Source organism: Toxorhynchites rutilus, chromosome 3 (genome assembly GCF_029784135.1).
Source record: "Toxorhynchites rutilus septentrionalis strain SRP chromosome 3, ASM2978413v1, whole genome shotgun sequence".
Lineage (NCBI taxonomy): Eukaryota > Metazoa > Arthropoda > Insecta > Diptera > Culicidae > Toxorhynchites > Toxorhynchites rutilus.
Genome location: NC_073746.1, coordinates 298,067,745 through 298,090,771, shown reverse-complemented (window position 1 = coordinate 298,090,771; position 23,027 = coordinate 298,067,745). Strand labels below are relative to the sequence as shown.

The 23,027-nt window shown below is 38.5% G+C and overlaps 1 protein-coding gene and 1 long non-coding RNA gene across 3 annotated transcripts in view; one reads left to right on the top strand and one right to left on the bottom strand.

Moving 5' to 3' along the window:
- The window catches only part of LOC129774864 (transport and Golgi organization protein 2), a 116,765-nt gene extending 99,471 nt beyond the window's left edge, over positions 1–17,294 (top strand). Inside the window, exons 2-3 of the mRNA XM_055778895.1 lie at positions 15,963–16,654; positions 16,719–17,294. Coding sequence (XP_055634870.1) covers positions 16,029–16,654; positions 16,719–16,935 — 843 coding nt within the window. The 5' untranslated portion in view covers positions 15,963–16,028 and the 3' untranslated portion in view covers positions 16,936–17,294. The remainder of the gene's footprint in view (positions 1–15,962; positions 16,655–16,718) is intronic.
- Positions 13,238–19,108, bottom strand: LOC129774866 (uncharacterized). Of its 2 annotated transcripts, none has more exons than XR_008742792.1 (4): positions 18,513–19,108; positions 14,209–18,310; positions 13,712–14,149; positions 13,238–13,655 (listed from the first exon to the last, which is right to left on the bottom strand). It is a non-coding gene; the product is annotated as an uncharacterized LOC129774866 (long non-coding RNA). The 2 variants fall into 2 exon arrangements; XR_008742793.1 differs by having other exon boundaries at positions 14,209–14,322; positions 18,513–19,093.
- Between the last annotated feature and the right edge of the window lie 3,919 nt (positions 19,109–23,027).

Here is a 23,027-nt window from a genome sequence, read left to right as displayed (position 1 = left end):
GATGGAAATAACTCCATCGTCTGCAAGTTGTCTCAGCGTGCAGTTTCTAGTTAGACAATCATCCATATCATTGACGTAAAAACTATACAAGAGGGGGCTTAGGCAGGAGCCTTGCGGTAGGCCCATAAAACTGTAACGAGAAGATTTTGAGTTGCCATGAGAGAAATTCATGTGCTTTTCTGACAGTAAATTGTACAAGAAATTATTCAGAATTGGTGAAAGTCCACGATTATGAAGCTTCTCTGAGAGAATTTCCATGGAAACTGAATCAAATGCCCCTTTGATATCGAGAAAAACGGAAGCCATTTGTTCTTTGCGAGCAAATACGATTTGGATTTCAGAAGATAGCAGCGCGAGACAATCATTCATCCCTTTACCTCGGCGGAAGCCAAACTGCGTATTTGACAGCAAATTGTTCGTTTCGACCCACTTGTCTAAACGAAGTAGAATCATTTTCTCTAACAATTTACGAATACAGGATAACATTGCAATCGGCCTATACGAGTTGTGATCGCAAGCCGGCTTGTTGGGTTTTCGTATGGCTATCACTCTCACTTGTCTCCAGTCATGCGGGACAATATTCAGCTCCAGAAACTTGTTGAACAAGTTCAGCAAACGCTGTTTCGCCAAGTCGGGAAGATTCTTCAACAAGTTGAATTTAATCTTGTCCGACCCCGGAGCTGAATTGTTACATGAGAGGAGGGCAATTGAGAATTCTACCATCGAAAAATTCTCATAATCGCATTGGAGCGGAATGTCGCGTACGACGTTTTGTGCAGGAACGGAATCGGGACAAACCTTTCTTGCAAATTTGAAAATCCAAATCCAACATGCTATCCAGGGATAACGAAGAAGAGCTAAGTGATATGTCTAGCATGCTTGCCCGTGCAGGAGGGTTGGCTATTCTAGTTGCTTCCCCAGTATTCAAAACTGTCAATTTGAAGTTGTCGCACAGATCATAAATCAACGTGGCACGGTTGTCATCGTAGAGTGAACCCCATGCTGTTCCATGGGAGTTGAGGTCACCTAAGATTAGCCGCGGCTCCGGCAGTGCCTCGATGATATCAAAAAACTGATGGCGGCCGACCATGGTTCTTGGAGGAATATATATCGTGGCAATGCAGAAGTCTTTGCCATTGATTTGTGTCTGGCAAGCGACAACTTCAATGCCTGTCATCGATGGGAGAGTGACTCTATAGAAGGAGTGACATTTTTTGATCCCCAATAGTACGCCACCAAACGAGTCAATTCGATCGAGGCGAATAATGTTGAAATCGTGGAAATTCAGCTCGTCGGCTGAAGAAAGCCATGTTTCACAGAGGGAAAATACATCACAGTTAGAACTATGAACTAAAAATTTAGATTGATCTAGTTTAGGGATGATGCTTCTGCAATTCCACTGTATTACAGTGGTCAAATCCTTGACATCTTGCACTGAATTAGGCATCGAGGGAAATGAACGCTGCTAAAAAACCACATTTTTCTTTCAAAAATGTTCTCACAATCGGAAGCAAACATAATACTATGCTTTTAAGAGGGTCATTTATATTCTCAGCACGTTCAATTCGAGTTTTCATTCCAACTTGGGAAGTTTCGGTCGTCTTTCTGGGGAGTGATGGAAAAGAAGTAATTTTTCTTTTCCTGACGGCACCCTGCGATGTACCGGAGCTTCCTGCATTGGGAGCGTCAGCAACAGGCTCGTCGTTCTGCAGAATGGAGTAGGGATTGTCCTGATTCGGAATTCTTAAGCATTTCTGCATAAGTCCGCTTGGAACGTTCCTTTAAGGAACGCTTGATTTTCTCCCCTCGTTGTTTGTACACCGGGCATTGGATAAGATCATGAGGGGTCCCGCCGCAATGAAGACACTTGTGCTCTTTCGCGCAAGGATTCTCATCATGGCTGTCTCCACAATCTGCGCAACGTTTTTTATTGCAACAATAGGCGGCCGTGTGACCGAGTTGCATACATTTGTTGCATTTCATTACCCGGGGTACAAACAACCGAACAGGTAAACGAAGTGCACCTATTGCAACGTAGTTTGGAAGGGCGGAACCCTCAAAAGTCACACGAAAAGAGTTTGTCCGATTGAGAACCCTTTTGTCATTTTTGTCATTTTGTGACACAGATTTCAGTCGATCGCATGCAAGAATCTTCACAGTTTTTAGTGAAGAGTTCTTGAAGCGACCGACACCATCGATAATCTCTTTTCGAGTCAAACCCTTTTCGGTTATTACGCCGTCTATTTCGACGTTGCAACAGGGCACGTATACGCGATACTCAATCGCAAAGAGGTCGCAGCGCGTGATTTCGTTTCTTCCTCAACTTCTGCTTCATCTTCCTGCTCTTCAGGAGGAGGATCAGTATCGGAAATATTCAATGGCGTCGATGGGGGATCCTTCCCGCCCTCAGCCATATAAACAAAATCGGTCAACTGTTCGATATGAACAGAATATAATGATTCAAAATAAATAAATGAGTGAAAAAAAAATATATTTTTTTATAAGGTTATGATTTATTTTATGTCAAATAAAATGCTAAAATGAAAAAAAGTTCCAATAGAAATTCAACGGTATATAAGAAATAATGATCACCCCTAATGCCAACGTTTGCCGATTTGGTTAACACAAAGTTGAACATTGGTGTATATCGTGCACAGAAGGAAGAAGGAATGATAGGGAAACAAAAGAAAAATAAATTTCTACTTGCCGCGGCTGTGTAGCGTGTGTGATGAATGTGTCTGATTTGGATCCTCAGCGCGCACCACTTTAAATTTCGCTACACTCGCAAGCGCAACCGATGAAAAAGCACACTATTATTCGATGTGAAAAAAACACCTTTGTTGGATCGATTAATAACTTGTCCGATCTGCTTGCGAGTTTTCGAACCAAGTTTTTTTGTATCTCTTGAAATAACCGATATAGCACCTTTTTTCTAAATTGCGTTAGGGCCACCATGAAGAAAATTGTTTTTTGATCTAACTTTTAAACTTCAAATTCTATATGCAAACTGTCTTGGTCTTGTCATGGACTTTTAGAGTTTACCAATACAAACATTTTGCGGTGCAGAACTTATCAATATCTCAATTCCACTCAATGTTATTGATATTTCTTCCCAAAAAATACGCTCTCTCCATTTGTTTGTCATCCTGGATTTGACTAATAGAGAGAGAGTTGAGAACGCGATTGTCTTAGCTGTTGCTTAACCCAAGACGGGTCTATGGTACTAGGTGAGGCCGTTTCGTCACTAAGTTGGTTAGGGGAGCGGGATATGAAAACAGTACGGAAGAAAGCAGAAGGGAAATTATTTGCTTGCAGCGTGAAAGAGACAGACTGATCAGGAACGAACTTCGACACTAGCGTATTGTGTTTTGTTTACAAACAAAACACAGAAGACTTCCAAGATGGCTGAAGAGTGGTTTTAGCAAGTTGGCCCACCTTAGGATATACTTCTACGCGCCTTGGCTTAACCGTCGAACGCCGAGTTTTTTCAAATTAATTTGTGCAAAATAGCGCCGATTGGGGAACATTTAGGTCCAAAGTGTTCCGAAAGTTATGAAGTGTCGTTCGCGGTAGAGTTATATGTGGGTTTTCCAAGTTGAGACCGGAAAAAATAAATAAAAAATATTGCAAATTTCGATAGCATTTTTGCTCTTGTGTTTGATGGTGTTTTTCTCAGAAACTGCTCTCTTGTTCCGCTCTCGTTCAGCGGAAGCTTCTACAGAGCCAATCGAGAACAACATCCAACAACAGCAGGGAGAAGTGAATGTTGGAAATTAGTGAAGCTTAGCCAACATGCCGGAATGCCGTCATGTAAAAATCCATTATTTCCCTGCTTCTGAAATAGAGAGATGAATGTGGTTTTCGTCATGAGAATACAATATATAAGTGATCGTTATTGTATGTTCTACATCGAGTGCAAAGTTGTTTCGTGATAGTGAATGTATCACAATCAAAAGAATTAGCTACGAGAGTGGGTTGACATGTAGTGACGTCAGATTATTTTTTCATACACTCATTATTTACATCAGAAATAATTGCTCATCAATCAATGTGTTCGCTGTGTTCACTGACAGAATTTGTGTTCAACGATTTTTTTTTCTTCGCAGAAGTGAAAATATCACTGTTTGATCTTCTGCGTTTCGGGCACGTGGAACGGAGAGTGTAAATGTGTTCGTTTGTGTGTTCTACACACTTCTACACACTTGTCGTAGTGTCACAAACAAAGGAATCATCGCCAAGGAAGAGCTGAGCGTGCAGTGGCCTCAGATAAGTTTTTTTTTCCATACGCATTATTTAAATTATTTAATTGTTTAATATTTTAATTCCTCAAATTTTTACCGCCATCGCGATTAGAGTTAAATATAGAGTAGGTACGATAAATAACATAACATAGGGAATATATTGCCGGTCAGAATAATTTTAGAAGAATTTACTCCGATACCTAGTCAGGTTTCGATATATAACGTCAGTTCGATTAGTTTTAGAAGTAATTCCTCGGTTACCTTGTAAGGTTCCCAAGAATAGTTTTCGCCGTTGCGATTTGAGTTCGATGAAAAGTACGCACGATAAATATCGAAATATATCCGAATAATATTAATTTTCTTGGTTACCTTGTCAGGTTTCCCAAGAATAATTTTCTCCCACCGCGATCGAAGTTCCATTAAGAGTAGGCACAATAGATAACGAAATATATCTCCGGATCGATTAATTTTAGAAGGTTTTTTTTGGTTACCTTGTGAGGTGTCCAAAGAATAATTTCCGCCGATGAGAGTCAGGTTTCCCAAGAATAATTTTCTAAAAACAAGATGCGCGGGTTGAAAAATTGATGAATGTTGTGAAATATAATATTTTCGCAATTTCGTTTCGTCGAGTGGTTGATAGTTCGCGTTTACATAATCACTTCACTTACCTCAGTGAATCCTGATTCATACCTCTTCCCACTAACAATAATCCCTCCCATGATATTCGCTAGGGAACCACGCTATAGAGGCGACCCTTCTGGTCTTCGGGTGGCGAATATCATACTAACATTCCTTCCCCTCCCCTGGTGACTTTAAGGACGTGGCCGGCGTCGTTATTGGCCATTTAAAGTTTGAATCACCGAAAATTGCACAACGAGAATGATTTGCTAGTCCCAAGCGTCATTCTGTGTGTTCTTTGTGCAATATGGTTGGTTCAGGTCAATCACGGAGAGCAACTACGAGTCTACCCAAGCTCAAGCTCTCCATTTGTTTGTCATTCTTTCTGGGGCAAACATAAAAAAAAATAAAGTACATAAAGTGTGATTTTCAAAACTATGTAATTTTTTGTGTTTGTGTAATTAAAACTGAAATCATGAGTTTTTAGGTTTTTTTTTCATGGTGACCCTAACGCAACGCAACTAACTTTGTATTTCAAGAGATACAAAGAAAACTTGTCACAAAGATGTCTCAAATAACTGGGGCTACAATATTATCGAACTATGTTTACCTTCATGTATAAAGATAAGAAAGTTATATTTTTTATTTCATCGACAATTTTGGTCACCCTATTTTTGATAACATAAAAATGAGCGCTCTATTATATGTAACAACTTTTTTTTTTTATTGCATCGTTTATTTTTACAGGTTCAGCGGTTTGCTCGAGTTTAGAAGGGTGACATTTTTTTTCAGGAAAAGGATGGGATATAAGGATATGTTGACAATGTTCACACTCACATTCGCACTCACATTCATCATACTCAATTCTTAAGCCTATCTTATATCTAATATGTATTTACATTTCACCTTATTCGATTGTTAGTAAGACGGGATTTGATTTCTCGTGAAGAAAAAGGAAAAGGAAAATATAAGGATATAAGGACAATCACACACGAAGATCGATAGCTTTTAGGAAGACATATATTTGGGACATGTAATCAAGGTCTAACCGAGCCAACACATCTCTCACCGGCACATTGGGCTGCCTTCCTCTAGCCCGAAGAGAGTTTTCTAAATTCGATCTGGCAACAAGAATGTAACAACTTTGTCGAAGAAAGTTTTTGTCGAGAGAATAACTGACGAGCTCTGAATGCTAATTTCCACTTAAATGCACCTCCTGCACCATTGTGCATTGGTGATCGTAAATTTTGAGCAGCTGATCGAGCTAAATTTTCACTTTCACTTTTTACATAAATTCATCTCCACGCAGGTTGTTCCTTCTTCGTATACTCCCAACCGTGTTTGTTTTCCTGACTACATTAATTCCTCTGTGCATTTTGATCTGTCCATGAAGCAGAAAATCAATGGAATTCCAGATATAATGATAATATGTATTTTTCCGATGGGTTCCCTATTAACGAGTCCACAAGATTTGTTGAACAAAATTTTCAGCACCTCGCTCAGTCTTCAGTTTCCTTGCTCAGTGTATATTGCTGAACTAGCAGAGATGCGCTGGACAGCGTCGCCTCACGACCTGTTGAACACTATTAGGGGAAAAGGGGGGAATTTGGACCACCTAAGCAAATCGCCTAATATTTCTAAACCAATACGGTCAAAATAAAAAATGTCACGTTGTATACTGAGCTACACATGTTTTCTCTCAATAAATAATGTTTAATCATTATATAAAGCTTCAAGCTACCAAATATATCATAAAACAAAAGAGATGATTTTTGGACATTAAAATTTGATGCGGGGTGATTTGGACCGTCTGTGGGGTGATTTGGTCCAGTGTGTGTTTCATCGAAAAAAAACATGCTTATGTTTATGTAAAGTATTTTGGGATAATGTTACAATCAGTAACAATGTTTTGGGATCGATACCAGGTGTTTTGGCCAGATTCCAGACCAGAAAAGTTGGATTGACACCATCTCGAATTCTGCTGGATCTTTTCACTGTTGTTCGAGCATTTTCAAACACATTCGATGCTTGGTCAAGGAAAACTCGTTCTCGATGGCCTGCGTTGCTCTTTCAAGCTCCTCCTTTTTCCAACGTTGTCTGTCCATCTTCTTTTTGTAATTTAGCGGCATCTGGAATCAATTAGACCAAAGAAAAGTCTCAAACTTGTAGGATCAATTCACCCCACAGAAACGTGTCCATGTCACCCCACACAACACGCAAAAATTAAAATGCAAATAATTTTATTTATTGTTATCAAACTTACAGTTTCGCTACATCAAATTGTTCCTCTTCTGTTGGCGAACAGAACTTTACTGCACAATACACGAAAAGTTTGTTTAATTAGCGGGAAAAACCTTAAAACCACTATCGGAAAACTCAAATTTTTTGACGAACAAAGTGCTTGCTGTGTTTATGCTACCGTTTCCCTCTACTTGTGAAGTTTTACTAAAGTTTTTTTACTTTAGGTACATACGGTTCAACAATAGATTCATTTCAAAAAATCCAAGTTGAGCCGTAATTTTTTAGATAAAGGGGTGGTCCAAGTCACCCCATATGACCAAATCACCCCGTATTACCCTACATTGTAACGGATAGTCTTAGCTCTGTCGAAGCTATTCGTTCAGTGAGGCCGGAAAAGCACTCGCCGTATTTCCCTGAGAGAATACGAGAAGTTTTGAGTGCTTTAACCCGACGCTGTTATGTCATTACCTTTGTCTGGGTCCCTTCACATTGCTTAATTCCGGGTAATGGGAGGGCTGACTCATTAGCAAAGGTGGGTGGGATTGAAGGCGACATTTATCAGCGTCAAATCGCCTTCAATGAATTTTACTCTTTAGTCCGTAAAAATACCATCGCTAACTGGCAACGCAAATGGAACGAAGATGTATTGGACCGGTGGCTTCACTCAATTATCCCTATGGTTATCCTCAAACCATGGTTCAAAAGTCTGGACTTGAGTCGGGACTTTATTCGCACCTTCTCCCGACTCATGTCTAATCACTGTTCGTTAGACGCGCTACTTTTTTGTTTCAATCTTGCCGACAGCAATCTCTGTGTTTGTGGCCATTGTTACCACGACATCGAACACATTGTTTGGTCGTGCGAGTTGTATCTTGTCGCCAGATCGAATTTAGAAAACTCCCTTCGGGCTCGAGGAAAGCAGCCCAATGTCCCGGTGAGATATGTGTTGGCTCGGTTAGATCTTGATTACATGTCCCACATTTATGTTTTCCTTACAGCTATCGATCTTCAAGTGTGATTGTTCTTATATCCTTTTCCCCTCCTTTTCGTCCTTCGTGAGCCATCGGTTCCCTTCCTACTTACATTAGAATAAGTTAAATTGTAAATACATATTAGATGTAAGGATAGTTTTAAGAACTGAGTGTGAGTGTGAATGAGAATGTGAATGTAAATATGAGTGTGAGTGTGAAAATTGTTACAATCTCCTTACATTCTATCCTTTTCCTAAAGAAAATGTGACACCCTTCTAATCTCGAGTCGACCGCGAGTATTCGGTTTCCTATTTTATTAACCATAGAAATAAGGAATCATATTAATATTTTCTAGTAAAAAAATAGTTAAGAGCGTGGCACATTTAAAGCTATGTAACTGAGCCTGTAAAAATAAACAGATTGATAAAAAAAAAGATATCTGTGTTTGTGGCCATGGTTACCACGACATCGAACACGTTGTTTGGTCGTGCGAGGGGTATGTTGTTGCCAGATCGAATTTAGAAAACTCTCTGCGGGCCAAAGGAAGACATCCCAATGTGCCGGTGAGAGATGGGTTGGCTCGGCTAGACCTTGATTAGGAGAACCGCGGGTAAGACGAACAGTGGGGGTATGACGGACAGGTGGTTGATTTGTACAGTTGCATTATGAATTTCAAATTTATGTTGATGGGAACCCCTTCTACATGCTATTCTAGAATATTTAAACCATCCTATGACAATGAATACTGATCAAAAGTGAAATAGGGAAACAAAAACCGAAAATCAAACATGATTCCGCGTGTGGATGTATTTTTTGCGGCTTCGATATTAAGCATTTTGAGTGGTTCAATTGTTGAATTGAATTCACTGATTTCGGTTTATGAGTTGACAGAGAAGCGATATTAGGTATGTGTGGAAAAGTAAATTCATTTGTAAGTGATATATTTAAATTATTGAAACAATTGCACTGGTGGGGTTGAAATGGACAGTCACATCCATAATCACATCCAATGCATAATGGAAAGTGAAGAGAGTAATATTGAACTTTTTCATATTGCTCTTTCTTTTTGTTCTATTTCAGTTACTGGACGCACAAACACGAGCGAAATTATTCCTCTCACGAGCGAAATTATTCCTCTCACGAGCGATAAACTTCTACGCTTCGTATATTATTGACCTGTCCATATTCCCCCAACTACATGTCCATTATACCCGCATCGATAAAAATGTTCTACTTTTCGGCTTGCTTTAATTTCAGTAAAAAACATGAAAAAACACATTTTTATAAAACATTTGGCCAATTATTTCGAAAACCAGTATATTGAATTGTAAGAAACTGCTTTTAAGTTTTGGAAAACATGAGTTTCCAAAGATACAATTGAAGTTTTCCTTAGCATGGCCGTCTTACCCCGATCTCCCCTACATGTCCCAAATATATGTTTTCCTCAAAGCTATCGATCATTGTGTGTGAATGTCCTTATATCCTTATATTCTCATTTTCCTTTTCCTTCGTGAGAAATCGGATCCCTTCTTACTACAAATAGAATAAGGTGGAATGTAAATACATAATAGATATAAGAATACAGCAATTCCAAATGAAATCGTCCTGAAAATGCAGATTTTAAAAACTTGTATTTTTGATTCCAATGAAAGTGTGTATTCCGTTTAGGTTGGAGGAAATATGAGTTTTTCACAGCAATTGGGAATTTTTCGACTCAAACGTAACTTTTGAAAAGGGCGTATCGATTTTAGTAAGAGAAATCTTTGATAATTTATATCTCAAAAACTATGAGTCGTACCGAAATAGTGTCTAAGAAAGAGTTATAGAGTATCGATGGTTGAATATGAAAAAATGTACATTGAGAAAAAAATTAGTACTCTTTTTTTATTTTTATACAAATTCAATTTGCAATATCCAAAATACATATTTTTATTTTTTTTAAATTTTTCCATACAAAATAGAAGTCATGCAGAAAATTTAAAAAATGGGCCCAAGATGGTAAAACTATTTTTGACGAAATTTGTGGAACATCGAATTTTAAGGAATTTTTGAAACTTCGAATTTTTAGGAATTTTTGTAACTTCGAATTTTTGTATGTTAACAATCATTTTTGGCCACAAATTATGAATCCTGATGTGATTTAAAACAAAAAAGGTTATTGTCAATCTCCTCCTAAATGTAGCCATTCTCGAGATATTTAAAAAAATATTTCTAATTTATTGTCTTTTTTAAAGTAAATAATCCCTTTTAATATGTTTGTCATGTTATACCGTCATGTTCATGAAATTTTATGAATTTGCTTATAATTTCCAACCAATTTTCCAAACACATCATCATGGTTAATTTTTTGACTCAAGCGTAACTTTTGAAAAGGGCGTATCGATTTGAGTAAGAGAAATCTTTGATAATTTATATCTCAAAAAATATGAGTCGTACCGAAATAGTGTGTTAAAAAGAGTTATAGAGTATTGTTGGCTTAATTTGACAAAAATATACACTGAGAAGAAAAATTACTACTCTTTTTTTTATTTACAGAATAAAATTTTAATTTGCCATAGTAAAAAAAAAATGTATTTTTTATATTTTTTTTCCAATTTTTTCATATAAAATAGAAGTCATGTAGAAAATTTAAAAAATGGCCCGAGATGGTAAAACTATTTTTGACGAACTTTGAGGAACATCGAATTTTTAGGAATTTTAGAAACTTCGAGTTTTTATATGTTAGCTGTCATTTTTAATCACAAATTATGAATCCTGATGTTATTTAAAACAAAAAAGGTTATTATCAATCTTCTTCTAAATGTAGCCTTTCTCGAGATATTTAAAAAAAATATTTGTAATTTATTGTCTTTTTAATAGTAAATAGGCTCTTTAAATATGTTTGTCGTGTTATACCATCATGTTCATGAGATTTTATTCGAAGACATGTACGTAGCGAAACTAAAAAATCATTTTTATCTTAATACAAACTTCAATCAATCAAAAATATGTTGGAAATTATAAGAAAATTCATAAAATTTCATGAACATGACGGTATAACACGACAAACATATTAAAAGAGATTATTTACTATAAAAAAGATTATAAATTAGAAATATTTTTTTAAATATCTCGAGAATGGTTGCATTTAAAAGGAGATTGATAATAACCTGTTTTGTTTTAAATCACATCAGATTTTATAATTTATGGCTAAGAATGATTGCTAAAATACAAAAATTCCAAGTTTCGAAAATTCCTAAAAATTCGATGTTCCACAAATTTCGTCAAAAATAATTTTATCATCTCACCCATTTTTTAAATTTTCTACATGACTTCTATTTTATATGAAAAAATTGAAAAAAATATAAAAAATACATATTTTTCTATATCGCAAATTAAAATTTTATTCTGTAAATATAAAAAAAGAGTATTAATTTTTCTTCTCAGTGTATTTTTTTTTTCAAATTGAGCCAACAATACTCTATAACTCTTTCTAACACACTATTTCGGTACGACTCATATTTTTTGAGGTATAAATTATCAAAGATTTCTCTTACTCAAATCAATACGCCCTTTTCAAAAGTTACGCTTGAGTCAAAAAATGAACCATGATGATGTATTTGAAAAATTTGTTGGAAATTATAAGCAAATTCATAAAATTTCATGAACATGTCGGTATGACAAACATATTAAAAGGGATTATTTACTATAAAAAAGACAATAAATTAGAAATATTTTTTTAAATTGTTCGAGAATGGCTACATGTAGAAGGAGATTGATAATAACCTTTTTTGTTTTAAAACACATCAGGATTCATAATTTGTGGCTAAAAATGATTATCAACGTACCAAAATTCGAAGTTTTGAAAATTCATAAAAATTCGATGTTCCACAAAGCTCGTCAAAAATAATTTTACCATCTTGGGCCCATTTTTCAAATTTTCTGCATGACTTCTATTTTGTATGAAAAAATAAAAAAATATGTATTTTGGATATTGCAAATTGAATTTTTATTTTGTAAATAAAAAAAGAGTACTAATTTTTTTCTCAGTGTAAATTTTTTGTATATTCAATCATCAATACTCTATAACTCTTTCTAAGACGCTATTTCGGTACGACTCATAGTTTTTGAGATATAAATTATCAAAGATTTCTCTTACTCAAATCGATACGCCCTATTCAAAAGTTACGCTTGAGTCAAAAAATTCCCATTGCTGTGGAAAACTCATATTTCCTCTAACCCAAACGGAATACATTCTTTCATTCGAAACAAAAATACTCATGTTTTGTCATTTGTCGATTTCATTTGGAATTACTCAATAGGTTTAAGATTTGAGCGTGATGAGTGTGAGTGTGAACATTGCTACAATATCCTTATATGCCCACCTTTTCCTGCAGAAAATATGTCACCCTTCTAAACTCGAGTCGATCACGAGTAATCTGTTTTCTACATTATTAACATTGGAATAAGGAAAAATGTTTATATATACTAGTAACAATACAGCTAAGAGTTCGGCTCCTTTAAACTTATGTAACTGAGCCTGTAAAAATAAACCAATTAAAAAAAAAACTGTTCAATGTCGCCTCGATGGAATTTCGCCTTTACATTTGTCATCGCGAATTAGAATAACTTTCCAAATAATCCGGTGTCATAACATTCCAGAACAGCCTACTCGGAACTCTACAGTGAATTAACAGTGCGTGCAGATTTAAGCTTATTGAAGCTTTACAATAAATCCTTTTGTCTATTCGGTAATGTTTGATTAGCTGTAAGGTTAAGTAGCCATACAAAAAAGGCGGATGTTATTCGAAGTGAGGGCGGCCAATAATTGTCTTGTTAGAAAGTTGGCCTACAATCCAAAGCTCTCCCTCGTGTAGTTGTTTACGATAAACATCTTCGGTGAGCAGTTCACCGATACTCCTTTGTCCTAGGAACACCAGCACTGGAGAGACAACCCACATTCCGTTTTGCCTGCCAAGATCGGGTCGATGAAATGTCAACAATCGACCTCAAATGCTGCCACCTTGCAATCGAGTTATCGACCTTTCATATGCATTCATCGAACAACTTGACGCCACTTTTTCGCCAACATGTGCAAGGCGTCGACCTGCTCCATCATAGCTTCCAGCACTGCTTGCCGCTTGTTTGTATTGGTTTGTTATTGAAAATGAAAAGGAAATACATTGATCGATTTTAATCATTTTATTGAAGAAAAATAATAAAAAACCATGTATAATAAAAATAAGGTATATAATGGAATCGGTGCATCCGGGTTGTCTGGATAGACGATTCAAATCCGACTGAGTACATTGATGAATACCTCCTTGCCCTTGATGACACAGATATGTGGCTGAGGAGGATTCTTCAATGTGCGTGAAGCACGGGATCTCCGATGGGGAAAATTGCTCGAAATACTATCGATGGCCAGGTCCTGCTGCTGTTGCTGTTGATGCTATTCCCCGGAATAGCACCCTGGACTTAAAGGATACTGCTGCGGGAAAGCTGATGCTGTTGGCTGGTGTGACAGAAGTGGAAATAAGCAATGTGGTGATGAGGGAAATCATCTTTCTCACTCGCCGATTGATTGAGTCGGATGTATTCATAGCTGAAACAAAATAAAATTATTAGTAAGTGAAAAGCAGAAATGAATTCCCTACTCACCAGTTGTATGATCCGGATAAAAATGCGAACATTAAAATATCATGCGACTACGTTCGCTAACCTCGCCTATTTTCATTCTACTATACTACGGAATCAGTGCATTCGGGTTCCTCCGGGGTGGTAATTCAGCTGAGCAAGTTGATAAATACCTCCTTGTCGTTGAGTTTTCGTGTCTGAAGAGGATTTTTGAATGTGCGCGAAGCACGGAACCTCTAATGGGAAAAGTTCTTCGCAATACCATACCATGGTCAAATTCTGCTGCTGCTGCTGTTAATGCTGTCCCCCGACATTGCCAACAGGGGTTGGAGGTTACTGCTGCAGGAAAACGGATGTTGTTGGCTGCTGTGATAAAAGTGGAAATCCGCACTGTGCTGATGGGAGAAATCATCTTTCTCACTTACCGATTGATGGAAGCGAACGAGTCGAATGTATTCATAGCTGATAAGACAAGATAAAATAAATAATAATTAAAAAGCCGAAATATATTTCATACTTACCAGTTGTATGATCCATTTGTTTTTGTTTGAGATGACAATTTAGCGGAGTGGAAAAAAGAACCACCAGTGATGCCATTTGGTTTGTTTAATTATTCAGTATTTTCGACTAACGAACTATCCGCGTTGACGATATTGGGGAATAGGCATGACAGTATGGATTTGTAGAAGGAATGAATACACTTTTAAAATGAAAATTATGAATCAACATGATTTTTCCATAATCAAATTAGTACTCTATGTAAGTGAAAATCACCATTGCCTGCAAGTGGTGAAAAAACATCATAAAAAATATGTTTTGAGATAATTTTATATTATAATGACAAGTTTTTTTGAGAATATCTGAACGTCTATAGAAAATAATTCAAATTAGGGTCATGACAACGTACTTTAAGTAGAAAAAATTATACCAAGAAAAAAATTTCATACAAATTTTAGCAAATATAAACTGATTCGGGCCGACTAATATGATAGAGAATAGTTTGCCTCACACAAACTAATGCCGTATCCAGATGTCGATACCTAATCGTCGTCATCGTGAATAGGTAACAGCGTTACGGTCGTTGTTAGGTCGATGTTTTTTTCGTCGATTGGATTGTGGGAACCCATATCGCACATGTCAGTTGGCCTAATCTCATATAGTTCACACCTAGTGATCCCCGATTTTCGAAATTAATCGTTCATCAGCTAATCGAATACTTTTTAGCAGTTTGTTATTCGATACGATTAATCGCTCCAAACATTCGATTAGCCGATTAATCGTCATAATGGAATGAATAATGAGTTAGACTAATATTCCTCATTTGCTAGAAAGCCATCTGGAATCTAAAAAGTGTTCATTCCGCCTGAAATTAAATTATTATCCTTTACGCTCCCCTGAACTTGTAAACGAAGCCCAATTCGCGTAGACGGCATTGAGTTTCGTTTACAAGTTTAAGGGAGCGTCAAAGATAATGATTGAATTTCAGGATAAAACTGCAGCGGCCGTACGTTTTTTTTCTCTGAGTTTGAATCGATTAATTGACGTGAATTATTCGTTCGCTTCGATTATTGGTTGCGCAGTATTCGTTCGATTAATAATCGATTTCTGTAGGAAGTATTCGATTAATCGATTAATCGAACGATTATCGGGGATCACTATTCACACCTGATGACCAAACAATTCACGACAACATCTCGAGGTACATACGCTCCCCCAACAGTTGGAAAGTCGTTATCGCCCTGCCGTGTGAGCTGTCGAGAAACGTGCGCCTTTGTGTGGCTGTTTGAATTTGACACATAAATAACTCCACATTATCTGTGCCAAGCGTTATCAGTGCTGTAGTGAAGCGTTTACCCTTTGATTCAAATTTTGGTTTCAGGTCGGAACATTTGGTCTATTTCTTCGACAGATGAAATTCCATGTCTCCGACAGGAATATTGAAAGTTTGATATTTGGGTGCTCATGGCCCCGGTTGCACGAAGCCTCAAAACACAATTTGCCTATCATTCGGGGCATCGTTTACCGCCGGCTTGAAGTGCAAACAAAATTTATACCCCAAACGCAAACGCAGAGAGGAAACAGCAAACAGACAAACGGAAAGACTCGCTAGGCGCATACTCGCACATATTCTTGTAAACAGATACTAACTACCTTCGCTATGTCAGTTCTGATCTGCATTTTGCTCAGTTCGCTTATCCGTTAGCTGTTGCATCGGTTTGATTCAGTTTGAATTTATGAGGTTTACCAATGATTTATTTTCGTTTGCTTGTTTCAGGTGACCGCCTAAGTAGCTATCTAACCTACCCAATATCCATCGCCCAGTATTAACCAAACAAGGACAATGTGTATCCTGTTTGTCTACGTGAACAACAGCGGTCAGCGAGTGCCCGGAGAATACAGGCTCATTGTGGCATCAAACCGGGATGAGTACTATGCCAGAGCGGCGGAAGCAGCAGCTCCCTGGGAGGATTGTGACCATGTTGTTATCGGTGGACGGGACATGGAGCCCGGTCGAGAAGGTGGAACGTGGCTCGCTGCGGGTTGTTGCGAAGGAACGATAAGAATAGGTGCATTGCTGAACGTAACGGGTGAAGATCACTCGAGCAACGCTGTCACCGGCAGGGGTCCTATCGTGTCCAATTACCTTCGGGGGAAGTTATCATGTGAAGATTATTCGAAACAACTGCTGCTGGCGGATGGCGCATATCCGGCATTCAACTTTGTTTCAATTGAACTGGACCAGACCGGGGGAGCTGTGGTGTTGCACTCTAGCAACGCTCCGCGTCGGATAGATCGTTGTAATCTGGAGGGACCACTTGGATTTGGCAACAGTACTTTTGAAGTTCCACTAGAAAAGGTCAAGAATGGGCGACAGCGATTCGGTGCGATTGTCGACAAGAGGTCGAACGTTGCATCTCGTGATTCTCTCGTAGAAAATTTGTTCAATATGCTTAGATCCAACGAGAAGTGAGTACGGGCAGTTTCAGTTCACCCGAAAGCGTATAATTTCATACAATCTATTTACTTGCAGATACTTTCCTGATGAGGAACTTTCGCGTCGGACTCCCGCGCAGGCAGAGCACCTGGCAAGTATAAACGTGCGCATTCCGGAAGCTGGATATGGCACTCGAACTCGTACAGTGATTTTGGTGGACCATGAAAATCGGATGGAGTTCATCGAAGAAACTATGGCTTCCTCCGACCCGGATGGGGAATGGAAACGGACTGAATTGCAAAGAGAATTCTGATTTGAGAGACCACAATCGAGCAATGAGATTAGTTTATTCGCTGATGAGATTACGTATTGTAGTTTTTAGGACCCGAACATACGAAGTTACGTTTAGGTTTGTGTGGTGCATAAAGTAGGAAAAACCAACACAAATTCTACTAAATGCTCTAGTAGTAGGCACCATTCAGACAACACTTTTCTTCTTTTTCTTTTTTGGCTTTGACGGACCTTAAACTTTTCAGTTCATTCGCCTCTAGAACAACATTTTATTCTGGGAACTACTGCCATACTGTTGCAAACATCAGGACCTGATATAAACTTTTCTATATCCGAATGAATCCCGAACCAATACACTGATCGTCTAGCCTTTTTACCATTCCTATATATTTGCCATGTAAAAGTTTTAAAATCCTGCTTTGCATTAGCTGCGGTATTATAACTCTGTCCTGATACAACAAGCACTCGTCCACAATTTGCAATTCATTGATTTGCGAAAAAGTTATCAAAGCGTTTGTCATTTTTTCTAGGCCAACCATTTGTCATGAAGGATATAATATTCAGCGGAAATTTTCCATTCGCTGTCATTTTGACTATTCTGGACTGCAAGATTCTCTATTACTAACATTTGGGAATTCCACCCACAATTTCTCTATAAAAGTTTCACCTTTTATTCCACTAGAGGATTTTATAGTTTGAGTACTAGAGGAAAAACTTCTTCAATTTAAAAAATGAAAAAAATACATCTATCCAATTTTGGCTCATTAACCCTTTCGCTACGAGCGTCGTCTATAAACGACATCCGCGCGATGTCTTGTGTGTACGAGCGTCGTCTTTAGACGACATCAGGGTGATACTGCGCATCGATCACACCAGCGCGATGTGCATACTTTCCGGTGCAATGCTCCGTTCGGCGGTAGCACTCCAACGGAGCACACTGCCGTAGAGAAAGGGTTAAAGGAATGAATTCATTATCACATTCTATAATCAACTAAAGGATTTTTCTGTTTTACTCTCAAACTCGGCGTTTACCGACACTTCTCCGACAATTTTTAAACTATGTCCGTTTACCACAATCGACTGTTTATGACATTTCTAAGTGTTGAAAAATATTGATTTTCATTCATCACCGAAACTGATGATCCGCAATTAACCTCCATTTTTACGGTCTTCCCTTCAATTGTTGACTCCACCCAACATGATTCACTTATTTTATTAATTGACAAAACATACATACACTGAAAATCACCTTCATCGGTGATAGGAGCGAATGCACTGCAGAGTTTAAAGCCTCTTTAAAACAAAGAACGGAGCGGAATCTCAATCGTTGTCGTCACTGTCCTCAACCTCCGCGTTCATCCTCTTGAGTAAATCACTTAGTCCGTCTCTACTGGTACCTGGCCTCCCCAAATAATTTATCGAATCACTTTCCATATTCTTTAATTTAAAACAATTCACTTGATAATGACATTTCAATCCACAAAGATTACATATATTTTCTGAGAACTCAGAAATTTTATTTTTCTGGTTTACTCTCCAGTAATTCGAATTGAAACGTTGATTCCTGTTGGCAATTTCATATTTGTGCTTATAACTTACTTGAAACCCTTCATCTCCAAATTCCAATAAGTTTTTCGCTGAGCTCTTATTATGTATCTCTTCAAGATAATTCGTCATTTTGTACGTATCTAATAACTTCTCCGTAACTCTACTAGCATTTGCTTTGTCAAAATGTTGTATTGAAGATATCCGGTCTATAGAAGAATTTTCCTCCAAAGATTTTGCATTCGCTCTAGTCATTTCCCGAGTAATAATTATTCTCCCTGCCTAAATTATCTTCATTCAACAAACGCTGTTGAAGAGATTTTTCGCTTAGACCTGCCACAATTCTATCTTCGACTGCGGTCTGCTTAACATTTTCAAAAGCGCAAAATTCAGCTAGTAATTAAATTAATTAAATACACTGCGTTTCATAACTATAGAATCACTCCATTTTTCTGAGTTTCCAGAGATATGTAAGAAGTCGGTTGAAATGAAGTATATAGTGTAGAATACAATAGATATCTTCATTGTAAGACTGGCCATTTGAATTTTATTGTTGTGTTCAGGCGATTAAAATTCCCGTGTTTCATAACTATAGGACCAAATGGTAAAACTCTCACTCCTTTACAAAATTTACGTCAGTTTCACATGAATTACAACACGTTTCTAATTCGTAGGTCATCTTTAGTTCTCAATCAGTTAAAATAACCCATTCGGTGTAGTGAACGCAGCCAACGCCGAGAGTACTAAAGGGCGAACACGAAATTTTTGCGACACATTCAACAGGGCATAACTTTTTGACGTAGGACTACGTCTAACCGGAAGATATAGGGGGTGAAATGGAAATCTAGGCACTGAACAAGTAGGAAAAATGCAAGATTTGGAACGCTTATAACTCGAGCATTTCTCAATAGATCGCAAAGGTTTTTGCATCAATTGATAGGAAATATATCTACGCATCTATCATAACGAATAACATTTCATTTTTCTTGAGATAAATAATTGAATAATTGTAAAATATCAAGCATTGTCAAAATGCACTATGTGCCCATTTTTGATTGGTCCATTTTGTGCTCCTCAAATCGTACCGACCAAAACGGGCAACCAGAGCAGCAGCGAAATAGAATGAAGCACGATTGGAAAAGAAAAAGAAAAAAATGAACGAAACATTGGTCGCAGTCTCACACATGCGTAATTCTCGAGCCAGCCAGTCAGCTTAAAAATCCCCGCTCCGCTGCCGTAACGATCATTCTTTGTGTGGACACCGACTGGACAACATCGTTGCTGGACGGGCTGGACGGCGAGGGATCGAGTGCCTTTCTCAAGGCAAGAGGGCGGAGGTGGTAGCGCTGGAGTAGAGTAGAGTAGAGTTTTCAAAGGGCCTTTCTCAAGGCTAGAGACGAATGAACTGCAAAAGTTTAAAGTCTCTATAATACAATACCTTCCTACCGTAACGATCATTCTCATCCAAACCGTACACCACATCGGTTCGCATCACAACACATCAACAAACCAACCCAAGCAGCCATGTCTGGACATGGTAAAGGAGGAAAAGTGAAGGGAAAGGCAAAATCCCGCTCGAACCGTGTTGATCTGGAGTTCCCCGCAAGGGTAGCTAGGCCGAGCGCGTTAGTACCAGTGCACCAGTCCACCTAGCCGGCGTTATATAGTTTCGGCCGCCGAAGTGATCGAGTTAGCTGGCAAAGCTGCTCGCGACGATAAGAAAACCCGCATTCGGAACAGAACGCATTCGGTTCGGTGGACATCAAGACAACAGGCAGTTGCAGCGAGTGGCGAGTGGCAAACGCAATCGCAAAACGGCATCAGGTAGCAGAAGAAAAAAGTTTGTTCTTTATACAAACTGCTTTGGTGGCAAATCCAGAACAAGGCGGCATCGAGGGCGTTCGAAATGGTTTTTTTTTCAAAACCACGAGTACTAAGTTTTCTAAATTGGAACCATTCCATAAAACAAGGCGCTTTTCAGGGCCATTAAACCTTCCAAAAAAGAGTTTACGAAATACAGTGCTTTCTAAAACATTATCCAAAATAATAATAAAACACAAATTGATTTTTTCATAATTTGTTTGCCAGGATATGATGAGTATGTGAATTTGGCAGTTGTTCTGAGCTTATTCATAGTTGGGGACTTTCCTGATTATTCAATTTTCACCAATTCTTAAATTGTTTCCAGATTGAAAGTACAGTAATTTACAATTAGTTCGACATTTAGCTAATTGGACGGACATGTGATGCGACTAATTTAGTTGGACATTTTTGTAAACATAGAGATCCAAATTATGACCCCACATTGAAAGTCGACACTGTACCACTGTCATCGCAAATGTTCAATTACAGGTTAATATCGCCTCCAATCCGACACTGAGTGGCGCTGCGACACGTCGCATTGAATGTAATTTACTGTACAACATGTCACAAAGCTGGATGGGATGAAATTTTCCATCTGAAAGCTGTGGCGAGTGGCAAACTCAATCGCTAAACAGAAAGGTTTAGCCGAACAAGATGGGGATATCGAGTGATAACAAAACAATAAACTCTTTAGATTGGAGATAATTTTGTGATCCTGAAAAGGACACTTTTTATCCTGCATGTGAATCCAACGAGCGAACAAATCGTAATGAATGTATTTTCTTACCATCGCTCCCTTTTAACGCTCATTCGTTCGTCTCGTTGGACTTGCCCCTCTGGCTGAGTCTGCCGATTTGTCTCTATCCTGTGAGTGTGTACCGCTAGAGTATAAAACACGCGGACCCCAAAAAAATATCTTATTTTCTTTCAAACCGTAAACCCGTGTGGTTGTACGGCATCGGCATCGTGGACGTAACAAAGGAGGACAAGTTAAGGGAAAGGCAAAGTCTCACTCGAGCCGTGCAGGTCTCCAGTTCCCTGTTGGTCGCATTTACTGATTGCTCCGCAAGGGTAACTAGGCCGAACGGATTGGTGCCGGAGCACCAATATACCTAACAGCGATTATAGAGTTTCGGCCGTCGGAGTGCTCGAGTTGGCTTGCAAAGCTGCTCACGACAATCAGAAAACCCGCATCAAGAACAGAGCAGCTTCGGTTCGGCGCTCATCAAGGCAACAATTAGTTTCAGTGAGTGGCAAAGTGTTTCTTAAGTGTTCTTAAGTGTTTCTTAAGTGTTCTTCTTTCTCCGGCACGTCGCATCAAATGTAATTTACTGAACATGTCACAAGCTGGATGGGAAGAAATTTTCCAACTGTGAAAGCTGTGGCGAGTGGCAAACGCAATAGCTAATCAGGAAGGTTTAACAGAACAAGATGGGAATATCGAGTGATAACAAAAACACAACACCAAAGGTTCTTTTCAGAACCATCAACATATTCATGAAGAGTAAACAGTAAACTAATCCATTTTTAAGGTAGATAGGTAAGTATTCACGTAGGAGTAGAAAATAAAACAATATATTTAAAATATATATTTAACAAAAGCTGTCCCCTTTGTATAGTCCTACGTCACTCCGGTTATGTCCCCGACATTACCCACCCGTCTTTTTTACCATTGGGTAAAAATCAACCAAATTTTGCACACTTTCTCATTGATGTTTATTGTCTACATGCTGTCAAACTCGAAGTCGTGTTTTTCGATTCAACGAAAATGGAGGTGAACCAACGCGAGTCGAAAGAACAAATTCTTTCCAAACACGTGGAATTTCCTGACCTGTCGCACCGGCAGTTGGGAAAAATGTTGAACATTCACCATTCAACCGTCTCCAGAGTGTTGAAGCGGTTCCAGGAGCGGTTGACGTTGGACCACGGCAAAGGAGCTGGAAGAAAACCGGGACCGGAGAACAAAAAGACGGAGGGAAAGGTGAAGCGGATGATTAAAGCAAATCCCAACGTCTCAAGCCGTGATTTGGCTAAAAAGATCGGCATGTCGCAGAGCTACGTCCAGAATGCAAAGAAGAGAGCTGGACTACATACATACAAGGTACAGAACTTCCCAAACCGCGATGAGCGGCAACAATCGACGGCTAAAACTCGGACACGGAAACTCTACGAGAAGATGCTGACAAAATATGGCTGCTGTGTGATGGACGACGAATCGTATATAAAAGCCGATTTTAAGCAAATTCCGGGGTTGGAGTTTTTCACCGGCGAGAGCAGGTTCGATGTGGACGACAAATTTAAGAAGAAGAAAATGTCGAAGTTCGCCTCCAAATATCACGTTTGGCAGACCATCTGCTCTTGCGGACTGAGGAGTGAGCCTTTCGTGACAAAGGGCACAGTAAATGGCGACATCTCGAGGCGACAGTGCCTCGAGAAGCGCCTTTTGTCGTTCTTGCAGCAGCACGACGAAGCTTGACATTTTTTGGCATGACATTTTCGGTGTCGCAATAATTTCGTGTTCGCCATTTATCCCCTGATTAGCGATTCGCCCATCTCCACTAGCAAACTCTAACGTCACCATCGACGATGAAACGTCAAATTCATATAATAAAAAAAAACTGAACACGCTTGTAAATTTCATCAGTAGTTTAGATTGAAGTTATATTTGAATTGATATTTATTGGATTTGCTTAGTAATAAGGAGAC